The sequence below is a fragment of the Quercus lobata genome, chromosome 2 (genome assembly GCF_001633185.2).
Source record: "Quercus lobata isolate SW786 chromosome 2, ValleyOak3.0 Primary Assembly, whole genome shotgun sequence".
Taxonomy (NCBI): Eukaryota; Viridiplantae; Streptophyta; class Magnoliopsida; order Fagales; family Fagaceae; genus Quercus; species Quercus lobata.
The window spans coordinates 15,377,096-15,398,309 of NC_044905.1; the positions used below are offsets into that span (position 1 = coordinate 15,377,096).

At 36.0% G+C, this 21,214-nt stretch overlaps 1 protein-coding gene across 2 annotated transcripts; it reads right to left on the reverse strand.

Annotated features, from left to right (window-relative positions):
* Window positions 1–17,499: 17,499 nt before the first annotated feature.
* Window positions 17,500–20,465, reverse strand: LOC115974689 (outer envelope pore protein 21, chloroplastic-like). 2 transcript variants are annotated; one of them, XM_031095163.1, is made up of 6 exons: window positions 20,251–20,465; window positions 19,184–19,258; window positions 18,935–19,087; window positions 18,702–18,800; window positions 18,153–18,261; window positions 17,500–17,865 (listed from the first exon to the last, which is right to left on the reverse strand). In XM_031095163.1, exons 1-5 carry the CDS (start codon window positions 20,341–20,343, stop codon window positions 18,178–18,180), a joined length of 504 nt encoding a protein of 167 aa, XP_030951023.1. In that variant the 5' UTR covers window positions 20,344–20,465; the 3' UTR covers window positions 17,500–17,865; window positions 18,153–18,177. The 2 variants fall into 2 exon arrangements, with proteins under 2 accessions (XP_030951023.1, XP_030951022.1); XM_031095162.1 differs by lacking the exon at window positions 17,500–17,865 and having other exon boundaries at window positions 18,048–18,261; window positions 20,251–20,464.
* Between the last annotated feature and the right edge of the window lie 749 nt (window positions 20,466–21,214).

Here is a 21,214-nt window from a genome sequence, read left to right on the forward strand (position 1 = left end):
TTTCCAATTTTTAAAACGCAATTTTCTTTAAAACATAAAACCTAGCAATCTTTTTGCTATTTCATTTAAAATCACACTTTTTGTCTACAAAATAAAAATGGCAAACAAACCCTTAATGTCTTGCCCCGTAAGCTAAAGCACTTGCTGTTTATAAGACATCAATAAAAATCCAACCCAATTAAAACTCTAATATTTCACAAGTTATAGGTAATTGGTTGTCAATAATTATTCGCCATACTCAACAACTTTTATTTTTTGGAACAAGTAGAGGATCAGCACCACGTGTTGCATAACACACCCTTCCCAAAACAAACAAAGAAAAAGGGTAGAGGAGAAAATAATCATTTAATTTTAATATTTTCACCACATTTAACCACACCCACTTGTCGTAACTTTTTTCAAATCTTCCCGAAACAATGAAATATGATTTTGCCTTCCAATCTTTACCTTTTTATATTGATGCAAATGTGGAATATCTGAAGAAATCCATTTTATTTTCATGTAAAATAAAATGTGATTTTTTTTCCCCGTTTTGCGTCGAAAAAGGCTTTTGAGTATTGATTTGGGTTTCACATCAAGCCTACTATGTCATAGATCAATATTTTATAAAACTCAAAGAAGAGTGATTCCTTGTAGTAGTATTGGGTTAGGATTGTAATCATATCCGATCCCCATGATCCAATTCAAGATCCTATCTTGATTCCACCTATCAACGATTTTGCTATGATGCCGGTCAATAGTTGTCCTTGAATTATCAGTCATTTTGTAATAGTATGGTCATTTCTCGTGCAATACTAAAATTTTTGGATTGTCAATTTTTTGTTATGATTTAGATTGATAATTGTCCTTATATTGTCTCATTTTGTGATAGAATGATCGTTTATCTTGCAATACTAAAAGTTTTGGGTTGCCAAGTACAAACAGACTAATTTGAAAACACTCACACTTAAACCCCCTAGATTTGCTCATGTTAGAATCTATGGCTCTTAGAGAGTATGATAAATCTCCCAAGTGTGTATAGTACCCTTTTTCATAATTGAAAAATTACAATGATCAATCTCTTGAGGATAGCCCAAAATATTGAATTATATAGACCTACACGAAACCTAAAATTCACAAGACCAATCCCATAAGATTATAAATAGTTTTTTTAATAGTTATAACCACCATCCTTATAAATTCATGCAGGGTTCACTTCAATCTCAAACAATAAAGTACGGATTGTTACTAAAGTTTCGAGGTGACAAGACAATAAAAAGAAAAAGTCCTAGAATAAGACTTTTTGTCTAAATTTCTTTGGGGGAAAAAAAAAAGCAAAAGACTTTGTTACTAAACAATGAGCTATTTTGCTTTCTTTGCATAACTATGGTCTGGTCCACAAGCATCAAATGGGCATATGCTAATAATACCAGGTATTGGGGTTTTATTATTTTGCTTTCACTGCATCACTGTGGTCTGGTCCACGAGCATCAGAAAGGGCATATGCTAGTCTATAACACGTCTTAGCCCACGAAACACTACAGAAAGTTAGCCCATTGAAATTTCGGTCATCTGACTGACAAATGGATAGAGATCGAAAACCTTTTGAATGGGCTGTTGCTTTCAACGGAGTTGTCAATTTATCTCAAAATCAAAATGGGAATCAAGAACTCAATTATTTTATAGTCCAAAAATAGTTGTTGAACATTAAACCTACCCCGACCCAAAATTTTTTTTTTAAAAAAAAAAAAAAAAAAAAAAGGGTTCCTATTTGTAATGGGTATGGTGTAGAATCAGTTATGATACCACTTTTATAAAAAATATAAAAAATTGTCAAAAAAATCATATAACTTTTTATTTACCCATAAAAGGTTTAAAAATATTTTCTAAACCAATATTCTTAAAACATTCATTAACTTTTCTCAATTTATTACCAATATATATATATATATATATATATATAGACACACACACATATAATAAAGACCAAGAACGTCTTAGAGTTCTCTAACACTAGTATACTTGATAAAATTGGGCCTAGAATACATTAACTCACCCTTATTGGGTTATAGATTGACTTCAGTTAATTAATTCAATTATCTAAGTTGATTAATTAGGTCAAATTACATGCAATTTTGTGGAGGCACCAACAAATCACAATTCTAATCTATAGTGCAACGGAAAATAAATTTAACATAGTGATTTGTTGACAAATGGGAAAACCCTTCACAAGGTAAAAACCTCAATGGGTGATTTTTAGGTCACCACTCCTAAGAATTCATTAATCAAAATCAAGTGATTACAAGTACAAGGAATTTTGCCCTCTTGGCCTATCCCAAAGTACCTACCTATAGTGAATCCTTACGCCAATCCCCAAGTATAAGGAATCTTACCCTCTTGGCCTATCCTAAAATACCTACCTATAGTAAAATTCTTATGCCAATCCCCAATTGGACTTGATTTTGTAGAGACCCTTTCCCTTTGCACAGATCCTAGTACATGACTAGCTCTCAACAACTTGAAACTTGTTGTTGGATGCAAAGTTCTTCACTACACATTTGTAGATGAGAAAGTAACTTGGTCATAAAACCCTAAGGCTCATAAGAATGCAGTAGTGTAAAGTTGTAATTTACAACTATTTTGTGTTAGCTTTAATTCCATGCCACATTTGATTGTAATTTTGTTCAATCTTATGTACCCTGTATTTTATGTGAGATTTCATTGTATGGGTTGTGTGTGAGAAAGAGTGTGAAGACTCAAGACAACATTGAAGATCAAAGGAATTTTCGCAGGTAGCTCACAAGAAGACTTCATGCGAAGTGAAGCCAGCACATGATTGGAATGCGAACTGGAATGACAATTGGTTTTTACGAGTATTTCGCGGGTAAGGTCTTCCTGTAACATACCCGCGAAACATTCTGTTTTGCTATTTTGGCATATAGGCTCCACTATGTCTTCACCTATACTATATATATCATCATTACCCACATATTGAGACGAGTGCTTTTTAAAGAGAAAACTCTAGCCATAACCCTTGAGAGTTAGAGATTGTCATACCCACAATCTTCTACACAATCTTGTATGGTTTTCCTCAACTCCTACTTCTCCATATCCAAATCCTTGAGAGATTGATAACCCAAACACTTACCACACCTACTTTGAGTGTAAAGTGAGGTTTTGGTACTGCTGAGAAGTATTGGAAGAAGCCATTTATTTGGTGGATGCAATCAGGCTGAATTGCATGATCCAAAGAGCTAGAGAAGACAAGGTTTTGTCAAGTCAGTTGGTAGCAAGAGCTTGGAGGGCTCAAGTACATGGGGTAGACTAAGTTTGGGGGGTCTTTTGTTATTCATATACTCCAACTTATTCTCTAGTGGATCAATTTACCGCTTAGAGAGCAGCGGAGAGATTTTTCAACGAGTTTTTCGGTTTCCAATTCGATAACACATCACTGTATTATCTTGTATTTGCATCCTTCTTCCCTACTCTTTTAGCTTTCATTTTGATATTTGATGAATATGGCTTAGAGTAGTTATATTGTTTGATCGCTCGCATTTACTCTATTCTGCAATTAGTTTAAGTTAGAGTAAAATCAACCGAACCTTAATTTTTAATTTAAAGGTCTACACAGCTTTTGTGTTTTCACACAAATTCGAGCTTTCAAGTAGCTTCACAAAAAGTGTATAGAATCTCTATATGAGTCTCTATGTGTGATGACGACTATAAAATAATACTTTTATATCATCTAGTAGGTTAAAGAATAAAACCCTAGAATAGCCAAGTCATTATGGGTCGAAAATCAGATTTGGAAATTTTGGATCTACGAAACTCGATAGATCAAGAGGTATTGAGCCTCATTCATATTCTCGATTAATGCTTCTATTAAGCTAGGGGTCAAGCCACTAATTTTCAACTTTTTCACACTTGATTCTTTGCGCAATCTTCATGTCTTTAATAGTACCACTTGTAAAGTTTATCAACATACTTCGTGATATTCTTGTATCTATTTAAAACTACCCAAATATAAGTAAAGTGAATTTTGTCAAAGGATATGTCAACTACATAAAAATATGACCCTAACAACCTTGACCAAAAACAAAAATATGGATGTGTAGAAATTTTTAGACCCATGAAAAAATAAGTAAACTTGTATCGATCCATCAAAACCTCAAGTTGGATCAACCTACAATCACATGAGCTGATTCATCTTCTCAAAAATGTTTTTTTTTTTTTTTTTTTTTTTCACATTACAGCTCTCTTTTTCGGCTTCCTGAAATATATTTCACATTTTTACCTCTTGCTCTTTTTTCTTTTTTTCCCTTTCTTTTATAAGTTATTTTCTTTATCACTTCAATTCTTTCTTATCAAAGTAGAGGTTTAGAGTTTCAATTTAGTGTCCCTTTAATTGTGTAAACTTAAAATTTTATGTATTATTTAACTCTTTATTTTGTGTTGACTAATTTACTCCATACACCCAAAAGGATTTACATTCTTGAAATGAAAGTAAAACATTTTTAATTAATATTTAACCCAATAGCTTGAAGAGATCATTACAGTCTCTCTTAAATTTTTTCAGTACCCATAAGAATTAAGAGGTTTTTTTTTTTCTTTGGTTTTCTGGTAGAACAATCTAGAATGTTTAAATTGTTATTATTATTTATTCTTTATGAAACAATCTAGAATGTTGAACAATAATATGAACTGAACATTTTAGACCCGAAAGGCCGAAACTATCAAAGTAGAATAATGATTACTTCTTTGACAGAATGGACTTATGATGGACCCAACATTTTGAAATTGTCCATGTAACTTGTAAGCTATCTGTTAACATCTCAACCATATGTCCTCATTCTTCTTTCTTCTTAAGTGAGCCGTAACAATCGAATTATTGACATGTTTCGTGATGTCAAGTTTTTAGGAGCCAATAGCCTTATGTATTACAGAAACAAATATTTTATTTTCTGTGTATTACACTAATAATCGTTACTCGATTTTTATTTTTATTTTTATTTTTATACAAGATAAAAATTCTATTTTAACCTAATTTAAATGTATATGTGTATGAAGCTCTCCCTTGGAAAATTGAACATTGACTTTTGCTCCCTACACCCCACAAGCATTTATACTTATGAAGTAACTATTACACCAAGGGTGTGTGGTGATATCATTACTCGATTGTTGCATACTTGGAAAGTTGGACTTATGATGGTCCCGCCTTCGAGCAAGCCAATTCTCAAAAAATAAATAAATAAATCGAAACAAGCCCTTGTAAAATATCTAAAATGTTTCATTGTTATACTAGTTTTTTTATTTATTTATTTTTCATAATTGGTTGGAAAGGAGAGAAAAGCAATCAAGTAAATGATATAGTCTTAATATTGCATAGTTTTTTTTTATCAATTTTTAAAAAGGCATAGTTAATTATTAGCCAGATGTTAGTATTTAGGTAACCAGGACCATCTTCTCAAAAAAAAAAAAAAAAAAATGTAACCCGGACCTATTTTAATTACAAATTAATTTAACTCTGTAATATTTCCAAAATCACCAATAAAGATTTGATCTTGATGATGTTAATTAATCCATATTTCAATTAAATTTTCACTCATGGTTCCCATAACATTCAATCATAAAAAAATAAAAATAAAAACAAATTATTTAATAATAACAATTTTTTTTTGGTGGATTAATTGTTGCATTAACTTGGGACCAGAATAGGGTTTACTTTCTGAATTGCAAAAGGTCCCATGAATGATATAGTCCTTCAATTACAAACCCTAGCTAGTTGATGAACCTGCTTGTTTGCCGCTACAGACTAAATGGCATGTTAGGTACTGATATAAATGGAGGTGACCATGTAATTGGCCCAATCTCATAAAATACCATAACCTTATCTCAACTCCCATCTACCAAAACGCCCATTAGTCAAGTAAATCTGTAAATGTAATGGTACCAGCCGCACTTAATTTAGGCGGATTCGTACCCAAAAGAGTTACCAGTTTAGACTGTCGGGACAACATATTTATAGTAAATAATATATGTAATGGTTGATTCTAAAAATTAGGTAAATAAATGTAATAATCCTTAACAATAATCCGCTAAGATCCCGTATAAATAAAATCCCAAACTATGAATATTTAAAATTTTAATTTATTTCCAAAAAGGAAGATTATTCACTGATTAAGACACCAAAAACACAAAGACCATACAGATGTCCGTCAAATTTTGATGCTATACGTACCATCAACTACTGCGTTATAATGAGTTACCAAATACCCCATTTGATATCATTTCATGTAGTTTTCTTAGTAATGAAGAAAACGTGAGCAAATTGTATATGGAGGAGTATTAGGGTCTAGGGTCAAAGATTATACGCAGTATTAAGACAGTACGTCATATTCAAGTGCCCGACATGCAAAACTGTTTCAACCTCACGAGTGATTCAGACCCATTAACACTGACTGCTGCATCTAAATTCCTTAGAATGTTTGAAAACACAAATAATTGCTGTTGAAAAATATGCAGCGCCCTCTTTTATTATAGTTTTCTATAGCAAAAAAGTAGCCATTTCTTTTTTTTCTTTTTCTTTTTTTTTTTGGTAAGAAAAAGTAGCCATTTCAATTTGACTCTATCTCCATTTGGTGTATATAATAGACATCTCATAGGTCGTAGGACGTCTGTAAATATAAAAAATTTCACAATTGTTGATGGGATAGATGGTTAATAAATAGGTAAAAAAAAAAAAAAAAGTAACGCCGTCAATGATACATAGTACCAAATAAAAATTTGTAATAACTTGTCAATCAAATCATTGTTAAGAATATTGTAAGATTTTTTTTGTCTCCGAAACCAACGCTATCATTTATCAACAATTTTAGTTGGACTTGGCTTCTTTAGGCTCATAAAGATGCAACGACTTAGTATCCCATAAAATGATAAAATAAATTAGAAGCTGAATATATTAACTAATTAAACCACTTTCTTTTTCTCAACCCCAATTTTTATAAAGATGATTACAGAATTATGGGAAGTTTCTCTTATAATCATTTCTCTATCTTTGGGCATGAAAACAGTATAAAGGTATTGAATGTAAATGGTATGTGGGGGTCTGAACTTTGAAATAGGGTGTGATGTGATTTCCAAAGATTAGTGAAGTGGGGGGCCGTCAAATAAAAGATATCATACTCCAATCTCATACAAGTGGTTATTAAATAATTTTTTATGTCCTTGTTGTACGTTAACATAAAACCAGTAAAGTTCGTGTAGTCCAAAATACCATATACTTCTATTATTACTTATTATATATTTGTAGTGCAAATAATGTGAGATGATCCAATACTTACAAAGTAAAATGCCATGGTGCTTTTCTTTCATTCACTGGTCTATAAATCATTAATTAATGCACCCTATAGAGTTGACAAAATACAGATATCACTTTGGGATTTCTTTCGAGGTGATCTATCTGGGCCATGCCATCTTATAAATTTTATTTTGGGCCATAAGAATGGCGCTCGTACATTTTTAGCTGCCTGTGTACCCACTCTAGTTTGGTTTTTATTTTTATTAAAAAAAAATTAAATTATTTGTTCTTTTAGGGGTTGTCTTTCAAAGTGTTTTCTGAAAGATGGGTGGGGGCAATTGGGCTCCTTTATGCTAGATATGATAATATTCAAACATTTAACACATCAACCTTTCAAAATAACGAAAGGAACTGTGTTTTTTTTATCGTTTATCAAATGGCTTTTCATTAAAATGACTAGCTAAGTTTAATTCTTTAAGGAAGATTGTTAAAATTAAATAGTGAGTTATACTTTCACCATAAGCAAATGCGCATGCTACATTGCTAGGAAAGAAAGTTTTGTTTTTATTAACTGTACAAGTTTTTTGGCCTCAGAGACAAAGTGCAATAGACGAACCAGCTACAGAGAGGTCCCCAGTAGCAATAGCAATAGCAATAGCCTCTAGGAATGTTTATAAATTATACCTCTTTGTTTTTTCTTCCATCGAAGTTCTCATGAGTATCGACAACAAAATTATTTCAATTGTTTGAGAGAAAGAGAGAGAGAGAGAGAGATTACTAAAATCATTTCCAATTAATTCAATCTCAAATAGTATTCCATCTGTCCCATACTATTGGTTGTATTTAAAAATTCTAACTTTTTAAGCAAACATTATTTAACGTATTGCACATGATGGTACACATGTCAGTTAGAGCTTAAGGTTTCAAGCATGTTTTGAGCCAAACCTTTTTCAAAATATACAAGTTTCAAAAATTACACTCCTTAACTTAAAATGGTTATTGACTTTTTAAATAAAGTGAATGATAAATTAAAATTTTTATCTATAGATTTCAAAGATGATACATTTTGGGACATCTCAAAATGAAATAAATGACTAACAATTTTGAAAGGGAGAGTAACTCTTTTCCTTGTGATATTACGGTGAAGAGTGAGATTATGAATTCATGATAATTGAGTATCTATAACTTTATAGATACTGTAAGGACGCGATTCGTGGCGGACAGTAACAGTGTCGGGTTCGCACGTGAAAAGACCCCTAACAACATCATTTGTAGAGCGTGGGTTTGGAAGGCTAGGCCTTGGTCGAGAAGCGGTGGGCTTTTCGTGGTATTCATACAAGTTTCGGTTTTCCTTCACCCCTGGAGTCTTTCTCCTGGAGGTGGGCTGGGAGGCTCTGGTTTTTGGCAATTTTTCCCAACCCCCTGTTGGTGCACCTTCCTTTTTATTATATAGTCCGTCTTGGTTGATCCTGACCCTCCACTTGTAGGTCAGGCAGGAGCTTATTTCTGTATCCATCCCATCAACCGTCCCGTCTAACTTTCTATTAGTTGCATGGATCGAAATTTACACCGTCCAAACGTCTTTTCTCATTAATCAGCTCTGGGTATTGGCAGGTGCATTTACTGAAGAGGGGACGCATTTTCCTTGGTCCAATTTCACACCCTACTTCCCTATGGACCCCATTCCGTTCACATCCCCTTGAGGGGGCTGTTTGGGGATTGCCTACACCATGGTGTTGGTCTTCCCATTGAAGCTCTGGAATGCCGAGGACAGGGTAAGTTCTCAGCCGTTCCCCTTGCTACCTCGGCCTCTGATCATTCGTCTTCGGCAAGACACCTCCTCGGCACGGGCCCTGGGCCCAGATAGAGTTTGGGCCGGATTGCAGACCTCTCGGACCCACAGTTGTAAAAGCCAAAGAATGCGGCTCCGTCAGGTTCAGAGCATTAAATGGCAGTAACAGCAGCTTTCCCTGGATATTTTAGATCTTTCTTCTAAGTTTCAGTCCTATACAGTTTTTACCCTTCTTTCTGGGGGTACTTTGGGTCTGCCGAGGACTGAGCCGTCCTCGGCGATATCCACAGGCTATTTTGTCGAGTTTGGGCCATAGCCCTCCTCGGCTTGGGCCTTCGGATTTTCCCCAGGTAGATGGGCCTGGCCCGTAAATCATTTGGGCCCCACAATAGCCCCTCAAAACCCGGCTGTCCAACCTCTTGGTTGGAAAGGGGGGTTTTGGTGATGCCAAACCTCTTCCTACGGCCCAATCAATTTGGCCTTTTAATAATGCTGGCGGCTCCTCATCTGTCCAAGAAACGCGCCGGTCTATGAGGCAGCCTTTTGATTTCGCGCTTGATGCGCTCTTATCGTTTGGGTATGCCAAAACGTGCTTTTAATGACCACTATTTACGAGACTGCTTTAATTCGGCGGTTTGTTTTGATGGGGTGGGGAAACGGAACCGGCATGTTCGTGTTGGCAGATTCCTTTGGATATCTGAACCTATTAAATGTCTCCCGCTCCACCCTCAGTATAAGAAGGAAAGGCGGAGGTTATTGTTTTTGTAAAGAATTCCTTCTCATCTTTCTGAGATTTGAAATATTTGGCCTCCCCGAGGGTTCATTTTACCCACTGGTTCACAAACTAAATCGTGATACACTTCATCATAACAACGAGTGATGCAGGAGCCAAACCCCTCCCATAGACGCCATGTTCCAGTAAAGCTCATTATGGCTCGATCGGGACAGGGATGGCGAAGACTCAAAATCAACCTCACCCTTCTTTCAGTCAAAATCCGAAGCAGGGACTCGTCACGTCAAACTTCCGGCGTGACTGAGTCGAGAACACCCATCATCAGTACCAACCGCTCTCCTATGAGCATACCTAGTATGGCTCCAGTGTGTTGGGAGTCAGGATCGAGGCAGGGACTAAGTGTCTCTACTTCTTCCTCTCTTCCTTCACTGGGGCTATTCTCCATCTCCCTTTCTTAGTCTTCCCAGCACCAGTTCCATCCTGGTGCTTTCACTTCTCCCTCTTTTGCTCCTTTTTCTTTCTTTTCATCTCTTCTCTCTTCTTCTCCTCCTTCTTTACTCATGTCCTCCATCTTCTTCATTCATCTCCTCCATCTTCTTCATTGATTTCTTCCTTACTATTTCCTTCTCCGCCATTTCTTCCCAAAGAAGGTTCTTATCATAATATGAGCAGTATCGAGGCAAAGATTGGAGAGACTTTGAAAACGAGTTTAGAAGACGCCTGGGAGTTTAGTTATCTGTACTACGGATGTAACTATCGCTTAGGCAGTTCGCATTTTGTATAGGCTCGTTCGAGCCCTTCTTTGTACATTGTAATAATTTTTCGTATTAATAAAAATCGTTGTTATTTTATTTCGCATGTTTTGTCTCTATGCCTTTTTTTTTTTTCTTTTGGATCTACAAACGCTGCTCGGCATATTAATATGGCATCTAAATCAATGACGGCTAAGACCAAAAGATTTGATAATAAAAAGACGTCGCCATAACTTTAATAGAAATGCTTGGCATAATAAGGCCGATCAGTGAAGAGTAATACTTACCTCATGCTAGCCGAGGAGAAAAACGAAGGCTTGATGTCATGTAAGGAATAACCATTTGAAGATATAGCACCCACCAAATGAGCGGCCTTCTTATATGACTAAGTGCTGGGGCTTTCCACCCCCTTCCTTACACCTTTATTGGTCTTAACCTTTTATGGTGTTTAAGCCGTGGATGAAGTGACCTGACATTTTTATCAAGTAACCCATCTTACGAGATTCAAACCTTTTCTTATCCAAGTATTTGGTTTCCCCATTGGCTTGGGTCCGAGGACCATACAAGGCCTTGGTTCTGTCCAAAACTTGTAATTTTTATAATTTTTTGTACTTGGTTTCCCCATAGGCTTGGGTCCGAGGACCATACAAGGCCTTGGTTCTGTCCAAAACTTGTAATTTTTATAATTTTTTGTACTTGGTTTCCCCATAGGCTTGGGTCCGAGGACCATACAAGGCCTTGGTTCTGTCCAAAACTTGTAATTTTTATAATTTTTTGTACTTGGTTTCCCCATAGGCTTGGGTCCGAGGACCATACAAGGCCTTGGTTCTGTCCCTGGGCCCATATGCTGAACGGGCCTGGGCCGCGAATTTACTGGGCCCACAAATTAAGAGGTGTTTCCATAACCTTTGATCACGCGGTACCTTTTGGCGTCCCCGTGTTCGAGGTGCACCCTCTCGAGACTCCTTTAACCTCAGGGTTGCAGACGACGTTGGAAATCGAGCCAGAGACGTTTTGTCTATAGCGTTCCTTGGGACGTTGCGCGAATTAAATGCCATCGGTTTACTTCTGGGTATAAATGGGATAGGGGATCACTTCACTTGCACATGAACTCTCCCGTTCCCTTCAGAACTATATTTCTTCCATATCCGCGATCTCTCTTTCTAGTGCCACTGCCCCAAAGCAAGATGTTTGAGGCTTGGATAGGGATGAAAGGTCTCCGCGCGCTTCAGAGGCACCGAATCCTCAAGGTGATATGGTATGGACAAGGATGGCACAGATTCAAGCCAGTCCTCCGCCTTGACAGGAGAAAGATGATATTCCTCCTTCTTTTAGTCAAAATCCGAAGCAGGTTCTGGTCATGCCAGATTTTTGGTATGTTAGAAAAAGGAATTTCCGCCATCAGCGCCGTCTGCCTTGTAGCAGGCAAATTTTTGCGGGGGCTTCCCAACTTCCGGCTCCCTGCACCTTTTCTGTAGATGGTGTTAGCCTGAGGTCAGGTTTCCTGCACCTTTTCTGTACCGGTGCAGGCCCCAAGTTGGGTTCTTTTACTGCCTGAGTTATGGGCGTGCAAAAGCATGGAGGGGGAATAAGGTCTCGAGGCAGTAGCCAAACTCTCCTCTGAACTGCCTCCTCGGCTTTATCTTCACTCTCTTGTATTCTTCGTTACTTACGTAGTTAGCTTCGATGTAGGCTTTGTTTCAGCTTTCCATTGTACACTGTACTGTTCCTTTGTCTTAATAAAATATGTGTTTATTTCTCTATACATATCTTTCTTCTCCGTAACCACTACTTTATGCATGAATATTAAATATGAGTTTGCCCTTAATGATATTCTAGGCAGAGAAAGGTCTTAATACAGATTCCTACTAGTTTAGACTTACAAATATTATCAAACATAACAAGGTTAATCATCAAATAAATTAAACTCTTGGAACTAACCGGGATAACGGCTGAGTGCTACGCGATGCATGCAAGAGCGATGTCCGAGTACGACAAACTCTAAGTAATTCGTCCGAGAGGGTAGCCGAGTAGCGAGGGGCTTTGGTTGTGCTTCTGGATAATATGTTACGCCGTATCGCATCAACCCCTTTGATATTGGGGGATCAGAGGGTAGACCGAGGAATCCGCGCAATCAAGGTATTAACCCATCTGTTAACGCGGAGCTCTCTTCGGATGGATTTTGAGGTTTATGTGCCATAGTTTTTTTTTTAAAAAAATAGTTGGTTCCCCATCCAGGTAGTTGGTTTCCCCAGAGGCTTGAGTCCGAGGACTATGCAATGCCTTGGTTCTGTCCAAAACCTAGTTTTCCTCATCCAGGTAGTCGGTTTCCCCAGAGGCTTGAGTCCGAGGACCATGCAATGCCTTGGTTCTGTCCAAAACCTAGTTTTCCACATCCAGGTAGTTGGTTTCCCCAGAGGCTTGAGTCCGTAAACCATGCAATGCCTTGGTTCTGTCCAAAACCTAGTTTTCCTCATCCAGGTAGTTGGTTTCCCCAGAGGCTTGAGTCCGAGGACTATGCAATGCCTTGGTTCTGTCCAAAACTTAGTTTTCCACATCCAGGTAGTTGGTTTCCCCAGAGGCTTGAGTCCGTAGACCATGCAATGCCTTGGTTCTGTCCAAAACCTAGTTTTCCACATCCAGGTAGTTGGTTTCCCCAGAGGCTTGAGTCCGAGGACTATGCAATGCCTTGGTTCTGTCCAAAACCTAGTTTTCTCTTTGTGTGGGATCTTGGCTTTAGGGGAGTTAGCTCCGCAGCCAAGCCCCTAGAGTTTATCCATACGGTTAACGTTACCAAGTGCCTAGTTTGCTCTTTACGGGGGACCTTGGCTTTAAGGGAGTTAGCTCCTCAACCAAGCCCCTAATCAAGAAACGTAGTCCGTAACAGAACTTTGTACTAGAACTCTATAACCAACGGTTAGATATAACAAAGAAACTCTATCGACCCACTTCCTATACCAAAACACAAGTCTTTCCCACAGACGGCGCCAATTGTAAGGACGCGATTCGTGGCGGACCGTAACAGTGTCGGGTTCGCACGTGAAAAGGCCCCTAACAACATCATTTGTAGAGCGTGGGTTTAGAAGGCTAGGCCTTGATCGATAGGCGGTGGGTTTTTCGCGGAGTTCGTACCAGTTTAAGTTTTCCTACACCCCTGGAGTCTTTCTCCTGGAGGTGGGCTGGGAGGCTCTGGTTTTTGGCCATTTTTCCCAACCCCTTCTTTAGGTTACTTATTTTTCCTTTTATACTCGCTTGCGTCCACTGTCCTTCGCCCACGTATAGGGTCAACCTTTCCAAAATTGATACTTGTCCCATCAGCCCATATTCAAAGTCATTGGGGGTGGTTGTAAAAGCCTAAGACTGCGGCTCTGTCAGGTTCAGAGCATTGAATGGCAGTGAGAGCAGCTTTCCCTGGATATTTTAGATCTTTCGTCCTAATTTCGGTCCTATACCGTTTTTACCCTTCCTTCAGGGGGGGAACTTTGGGTCTGCCGAGGACTGAGCCGTCCTCGGCGATATCCACAGGCTATTTTGTCGAGCTTGGGCCATAGCCCTCCTCGGCTTGGGCCTTCGGATTTTCCCCAGGTAGATGGGCCTGGCCCGTAAATCATTTGGGCCCCACACAAGCTAAACACACAAAAAATTGTGTCAATACTCCTGAAAATTTTAGAAAGAAAAGAGGATGGTAGATGTATTTATAAGTTATGTTAATGTAGGCAGTGGGATGGTGGTGTCATACAAACCACGGCCATTGTATCTTTAACCAGACAAAATAAGTATCAGTAATGTTACCCAAAAAAAAAAAAAAAAAAGAGTAACATTAGAATGTAAAGAGTCCTATAAATGGATGCACACTAAAATTTGATGATGGTTTTATGCTTTTATCCCTATTTTTATAGAAAGTAGAGCCATTTTTAGCCTAAAGTCAAGCCAATTAATAATAAATATTAACTTTTACCATTTCCTAATGTTGGTATGACCCCTTTGAAATCTATTTAATGTGTGCCTAATGCATCAGTTAAGAAAAGCCAAAAGTAAAAACTATAGTTTCACACTTTGAAACATGGCATAAGATTACACAGATAATTCCTAATTTCCTATTAATCACTAAATAGTATGATATGTTGCCTGTATGATGTATATATGTGTATCATGAAGATCCCTTTTTATTTCCTTAATCTTTGCATTTTAAAAAAAAAATACTAATTACTTGTGGAGAAAATAGTAAAATATATTTCATGTCCATTCAATTAGTTCACATTTGTCAAAAGTTTTTTTTTTTTTTAACACTTTTTTTTTCCATCTATTTGTTTTGCATTTATCATTAATATTTTGACTTTCATTCCATTCTAACCAGAATATTCCGTTCTGGTACATAAATAGGTACACTATATACCTAATATTTTTGTCTTTGTCAAAAGTCAGAAGCCTAAATTGGCCATTTGGACAAAATTTTGGCATGAAATGAGATCTAACTTTGTGGATTAGAGTTTGAGGTTTGGAAACACCTCATTTAAGAGGACCTTTGTTGTAATGCAAGTAACAATGAAAGACAAAGACTAGAATGACTACAATTTCTAAGAAACTAAGTACCGATATCTAAGTTATTTCCAATGCAATTGATTTGAAGTAATCTAATTCGAAATAAATTGACTTGAAGTGAAATATAAGTAAACAAACTAATTCAAAGTGATTCAATTCAAAGTAAACTACATAAACCATATACTAGTCATCATTCTAAAACCAAACTAATTGAAAGCAAGCACAGCAACTAGATACAAGAATCAAACTTAATTAAACTTGATCACAAAGTTCACGGAAAGCACTTACAAACATAAATTCTTCTCTACTCCTAAGAACTACAATATCTCCTACAAAACTAAGTACAAATGATCTCAACAAATTTTTTAGTGTATTCGCGGTGTTATTTTCTGTAGAATATGCCTCTATTAATACTTAAGATTTTAGCGGTTATTATCATTTATCAGTTTATGTCTTCCATGTGTTTCCTTGCTAATTGTTAATGACACTTTCCAAATTTTCAACTATTCTCAGTAAACCTCTTACAACTTCTTTGAGGCAATTATTCCAAAGTTAACCGCATCAATGCCATGTGTCGCTTTTGCAGATGTGTGTTTCTAAAATTGCTCAAGGCCCTTAACTACGTTGAGGGAATTGCTCCACCCTGCCCTCAACTATTCGAGTATTACTAGATTAACTCCACTTATCAACATCCTAGCATTACTCCTAGTTTTCAATTATTTTTACTGGGGGCACCACATCACCTACACCTTTTCAGTTGTGCGTTTCTTACTGTGCCTCTATTTCATCCCACAAAGAATTATTTTAACCCCAACAGAAACCATTACAAGCAACATTTAACTCCATGGCAATTGTCATTTAAGCCCAAGAAGAGAAACACGTGAAATGAACAATTGTCAGTCTCTCACCTAACTGTCAAGGGCCTTAAGTATAAATAGAGGACTCGTTTTCAAGAAAAAGAAACCTAACAAACTTGCTTATACAATACAATGATCATTCTCTTTGTTAAGAGTCTTGAAAGCTGATTATAGAGATGTTTTGATGGGATTCAGGGCTGCTAAGATGGGTTTCTTCAAGACTTGACTGGTGGCATTGATGGAGGTTGGTGGCAATAATTGTGGATGGATGGGTATGGATTCGATGGGTATAGAGAGAAAATTTAAATAAATAAAAATAAAAACCAAAAAAATAGTAATTTACTAGAAAAAAAAAATTAATATAATTTTTATGTGCTCAAAACAGCATGGTTTACAGGATGTAGTTTAATACTGTACATCAAAACTACGTTGTTTTCAGCTTAGTTGGAATTTAACAACGGCCCCAACAATAGGTATTGATAAAGGGATGCATATCAAAGCGTATTATACTTTTCGGATCCAAAATCTAAATGTTTAAACTTTAAGCTTTAGAGACAAAACAAAATGACCACATTCTTTAAGAAAACAAAGTGCAATTTAATCAAATAGAAACATTCCTCATCTCTCTATAACATTTGAGACAAGTAAAGAATATTTCCATTCCTTCCATCGCATATAATCAGCCCTGCTAGGAAATTAGAATGGGGCAGAACCATGTCAAATTTTGTTAATTTGCAACAAACTCCTAAAGTATTATTCTCACTGTTTCGGTATCACTCTTAGCTCTAAAGTATTATTCTCACTGTTTCGGTATCACTCTTAGCTTTTTATGAGACAGCAGGAACAAAACATTTATGTTATATAGGGACGAACTGCTCTAATATATGTCAAATAAAAAATTTATATTTTATAGAATCTTATACTAACAATTGAATTACTTTTCAACACCATTCTCTAGGTTAGAGAGTTTCCAAATACGAATTGAACAACTCTTCATGTTTGAGCTTATTGAGTTGCTGATCCAGAGTTCAGCATTTCAGCTCCAGTACATGGTTATGACTTATGAGACAAATATGGCCCTACCTCACAAATCACAATTCACGTGTCTGCTTCGAAAAAAAAAATAAAAAAGCATTATTTTACATTATTAGCATCTTGGACTTCATGTTGAATCTCAGTAAAACTAGGGTCAAAGCTTGGGTCCAATGCACTAGAGCACTGGACCCAATCCCAGTCTGTAAAACTATATGCATTTTTAAATTAAGCACTACTAAAATCAAGTGAAAATTAATACAAATCACACATAGGTCACTTCCTAGTCAGGGTGAAGATCAATATAAGTTGGCTTACTAACACATGTATCATAAGCCTCTTCTTGTCAGTGTAGAGTAAATGTTCAATTTGTATAAGCTATAATGGAAAGATAAAAATCTGCATCCAAGGAAAGTTTCACAATTACAAAGATCGCATTCACCATGTGCACTGAATACAAAAATAGTTATACTAGTATAAAATCTATGAGTGGAGAAAGATCTACACACTCTGAATCCTCCAAAGCAGTGCTTCCATTTTTTATAAGAGCATTGCTTCTATATTTTCCTTTTTAAAGGCAGCTTTGAATTCCAATACAGTGCTTGTCCACATTGAGTTCATGGTACTATAAAGTAGTGATATATTACGAAGAGTGGTTACTATACTAGGGATCAAAAGTTCCTTTCCCTTCTCTTGTTTTCTCTTAATTCTACACCTATGTAATAAATAGCATACATTTAACAGTTTCTGTATAAATAATCAATATTCATTTGAATACCACCACATACGAACGTCAATGTCATGATGATCCATACCCTTACTGAATCTGTATGTCCTTCAAATTCAATCAACTACGTCACTCTCCATGGCTCAAGATACCCCTGCACGGTCACTTTCTAATGACACAATTGACCTTAACAAAAGCAATTCAGCCTAAAATGTGGGTGACAAGTAGGCCCCTTCCCAGATGGACAGCAAAATCTAAACCATTATAGACTGTAGCTGCCTTGGGAGGCTGAATTTTGGACAGAATAAACATAAATAAATAAATAAAATTCAATCATTGGGCTTTTGAAAATTGCAGTTTCATTAAACAATAATCAGCGTCTGCTTGTGGGCTGTCCAACAGAATACAAAGTAACATGTGTTCTAAAGGTACATCTCTCACCTTCAAAATATTGAAGCTCTGTTTCTCACAAGTCAAATCTCACATTCCATCTACCATTAACATCAGCATTGAAAGTCCAATTGTTTTCCCTGATCTGCAGATACGGAACCTGAAATAAAAGATTTCAAAACAAAAAAGAATAGTATCAGTATCAGATAGTGAATAAATGCAACCTTTAAAAACAAGAAAACACAAGGTGAAGACCAAGAGGTGAAATGAATTTGAAGCCTTTACAGTACAACTGTAATTTTTAGGTATTGAGTAAAATTATAATTCAATCAACAAAATTTATAAGACTAGACAAAAAATCCAATATTTCAGCACAAGCAATCCCTTTACACAGTAAGCATTCTTGTCACTAAAAATTGACTTTGAGGAATGAACACCATCAAGAATGGACAATAGAACAACAATAAAAATTGGAATATTAAAGATCTAGGCATCAGGTATCATGGGACATACATAAAATGCTAGCTGAAGGTTCTCTACAAGGACTCCAAAAATGTACGTGTTTTGAGTCTCAGTAATAAGTTTTAGCCAAAAATATACCTTTTCAAGCACTTCATAGCCAAGTTTTAGCCTGACGTCTTGCTCCTTCTGAAAATTGAATACACTCCAAGAAAATTCAGCAGCTGCTCTTGACTTTGTCTGCCAAAGCATAATGACATATTTGTGGCATAAGGACATATTCATTACAATCTATTGCTTCAAAAGCTATATGAAAAAAAAAGGTTCACACCAATAAGGCGAAAAATTTCACAAACCCCATAGAAAACACTAACCTCTTTAAATTCTTTGTCCACATCACATTTTCCCTTAATATTAAAGCTTAACAGGCCATTAGTTGTGACTGGAAATGACTTTTTTCCACGTACACTGTACCGTAGCTTCTCACGCCTATCATATTGTGCGCCAACCCCAAGGCTTGCTGATAACTACAATTGAATGTATCGATTATAGTTTAACAATTAAAAAAAAATGCACATAAAACAATCTTAAGCCATCACTGCAATCATTAAGTCAAAACACACTTCTGGGTAGAAATGCCTTATCACTGCACTAAAATAACTCGGAGCTCCAATTCTTGTATCTAGCTCTCCATGGACCTGAGCCAAACAAATACAAAGGATATAAATAAATAAAACAAGCAAAATAAACAAGTTTGAAATAGCACTTATACTTGATTATGACTTTCAATTTTAGAGCATTCGCATCAGCTCATATAAAAATGTATGTCTATTTTAGCATAAAAATCTTCTTTTTCTATTTTACATAACCATTTTTCAAAAACACCCACAACGGATTATTTATTCAATTGTCAATTTTATCAAAATATCAATATTTCTTGATTTTTTAATTGTTTCTCTCTCACATCACAACTACCATCCACTCTCTTCCTTCATCCTCGGAAAACATAAAGAAAGAATCAAAAATGCTAAAATACATAGCTATAGTTTGTAGCCATGTAAATTTACACCATTACTGTAACTAAAATGGAAAATGGACCATAGATGCATAACTTTCGTCAGACCAATGTGGGTGATTTTTAAGGTTAATTGGCCAAAATCTTGCATTCAGGCCAATTCACAAGGACTGATGCAAGTGCTCTTACTCCCTAGGCGGAGAAACCCAAGTTGGAAAAAAAAAAAAAAAAAATGTAATGCCACAAAACCCCAATTACTAAACATGATTACTGAGTCATAGCAGTAATACAAAAGCTCCAAATTTCAAGAATTGGAGAATTGGGAAACACTAGTACATACAGCAGTCTACATAACATCAAACCACAAACTTAGCCAGACATAGGTGAAGACAACCCGACCATGGTGTCCAACCCGAAATCTAATTGAAAAAAAAAATTGTACTAAAAAAATTATCCACTGAACTTTGTCTAAGAACTTTCCAGCATTTCAGTTCAATCGCACAAAAAAAGTAAAAATAGGAGCAGCAATAGCAGATTGTATAGCACCCAAAAATCCAATCAAAAGGCACTAACATTCCCCTGACAAAAATGGCCTAACTTTAATCTCATTTTTCAAATACATTTCAGTGTAACCAAACACGGCATAGAGGAAAAGGAATGAGAGAAGGAGAGTACCTGCAAGTAGGTATTGGAGTCAATTGGCAATTTTTCCTTGGCGTGGATTCGTAGAGAATTGGAATAACCACCATATCTGAGAGAAGTCTCCATTCGCGATTTTGAATTAAAAAATAAAAATTGAAATTGGAAACCCTAAGCCCCAAATGATAAAACCCTAATCCAAATACAGACAACCCAAACTCTTCAGAATGATATTCATATCATATGTTTATCTTTCAGCTACTGGTCACAGTCTCACAGAACAGAAGGTACTAACGGGTATCACGTGTCCTTCCTTTACCCAATCCAAGTTTGCCACGTTACGTTTTTTTCTTTTTCCTTTTTTAACCGTATCGGATTCAAACCGTGCCAGCCGCTATTTTCCTTTTTCTTTAGAATTGTCCTCTTTTGGGGCCTACGTTGTCATCTAAAGGAAGGGTGGAGATTTATTTTTGGCCAAGATTTTTGTTACTTTAGGTTACGTATATTTTATATTTGTCTAGTTTCAATGTGATATTCATGCACCTTTTTTGTATCACTGTAGTTTTTACATTTTTTTTTTTAAAAAACAAAATTATTTACTAGATTTTTTTTATAGAGAATTTCAACCTAAGAGAGTTTGGAACATTATTTTTCATTTAATTTTATTATTGACATTACTTTTATTATACTCCAATCGTAATAAATCATGTCAATATTCGTTAAAAAGAAGTTATGAAAAATATTGTTCATAGAGTGACATTAAACTAGGCCACATGTTATAGAATCAAAAATTGTCCTTGAAACCTTTTTTTCTAATAAGTCTCTTTGCTTAGTTATTATAATTGTCACTAATTCCCTAAATTCTTTAAGTTTAAGAATTACTTTTTTTTAACGAGTCTCTTTGCTTAGTTATTATAATTGTCACTAATTATCTAAATTCTTAAGTTTAAGAATTGTTTCATCTTTTTCTTTTGACAATTTTAATCTCATCATATTCTAT

Excerpts from the sequence above, each read along its gene's own strand:
- LOC115974689 (XM_031095163.1), bottom strand. The coding sequence starts at position 20,343 with ATGGAGACTTCTCTCAGATATGGTGGTTATTCCAATTCTCTACGAATC. Across the intron at positions 19,088-19,183 it reads TAAGGCATTTCTACCCAGAA|TTATCAGCAAGCCTTGGGGT; the intron begins GTGTGTTTTGAC and ends ATTCAATTGTAG. Across the intron at positions 18,801-18,934 it reads TGGACAAAGAATTTAAAGAG|ACAAAGTCAAGAGCAGCTGC; the intron begins GTTAGTGTTTTC and ends ATGCTTTGGCAG.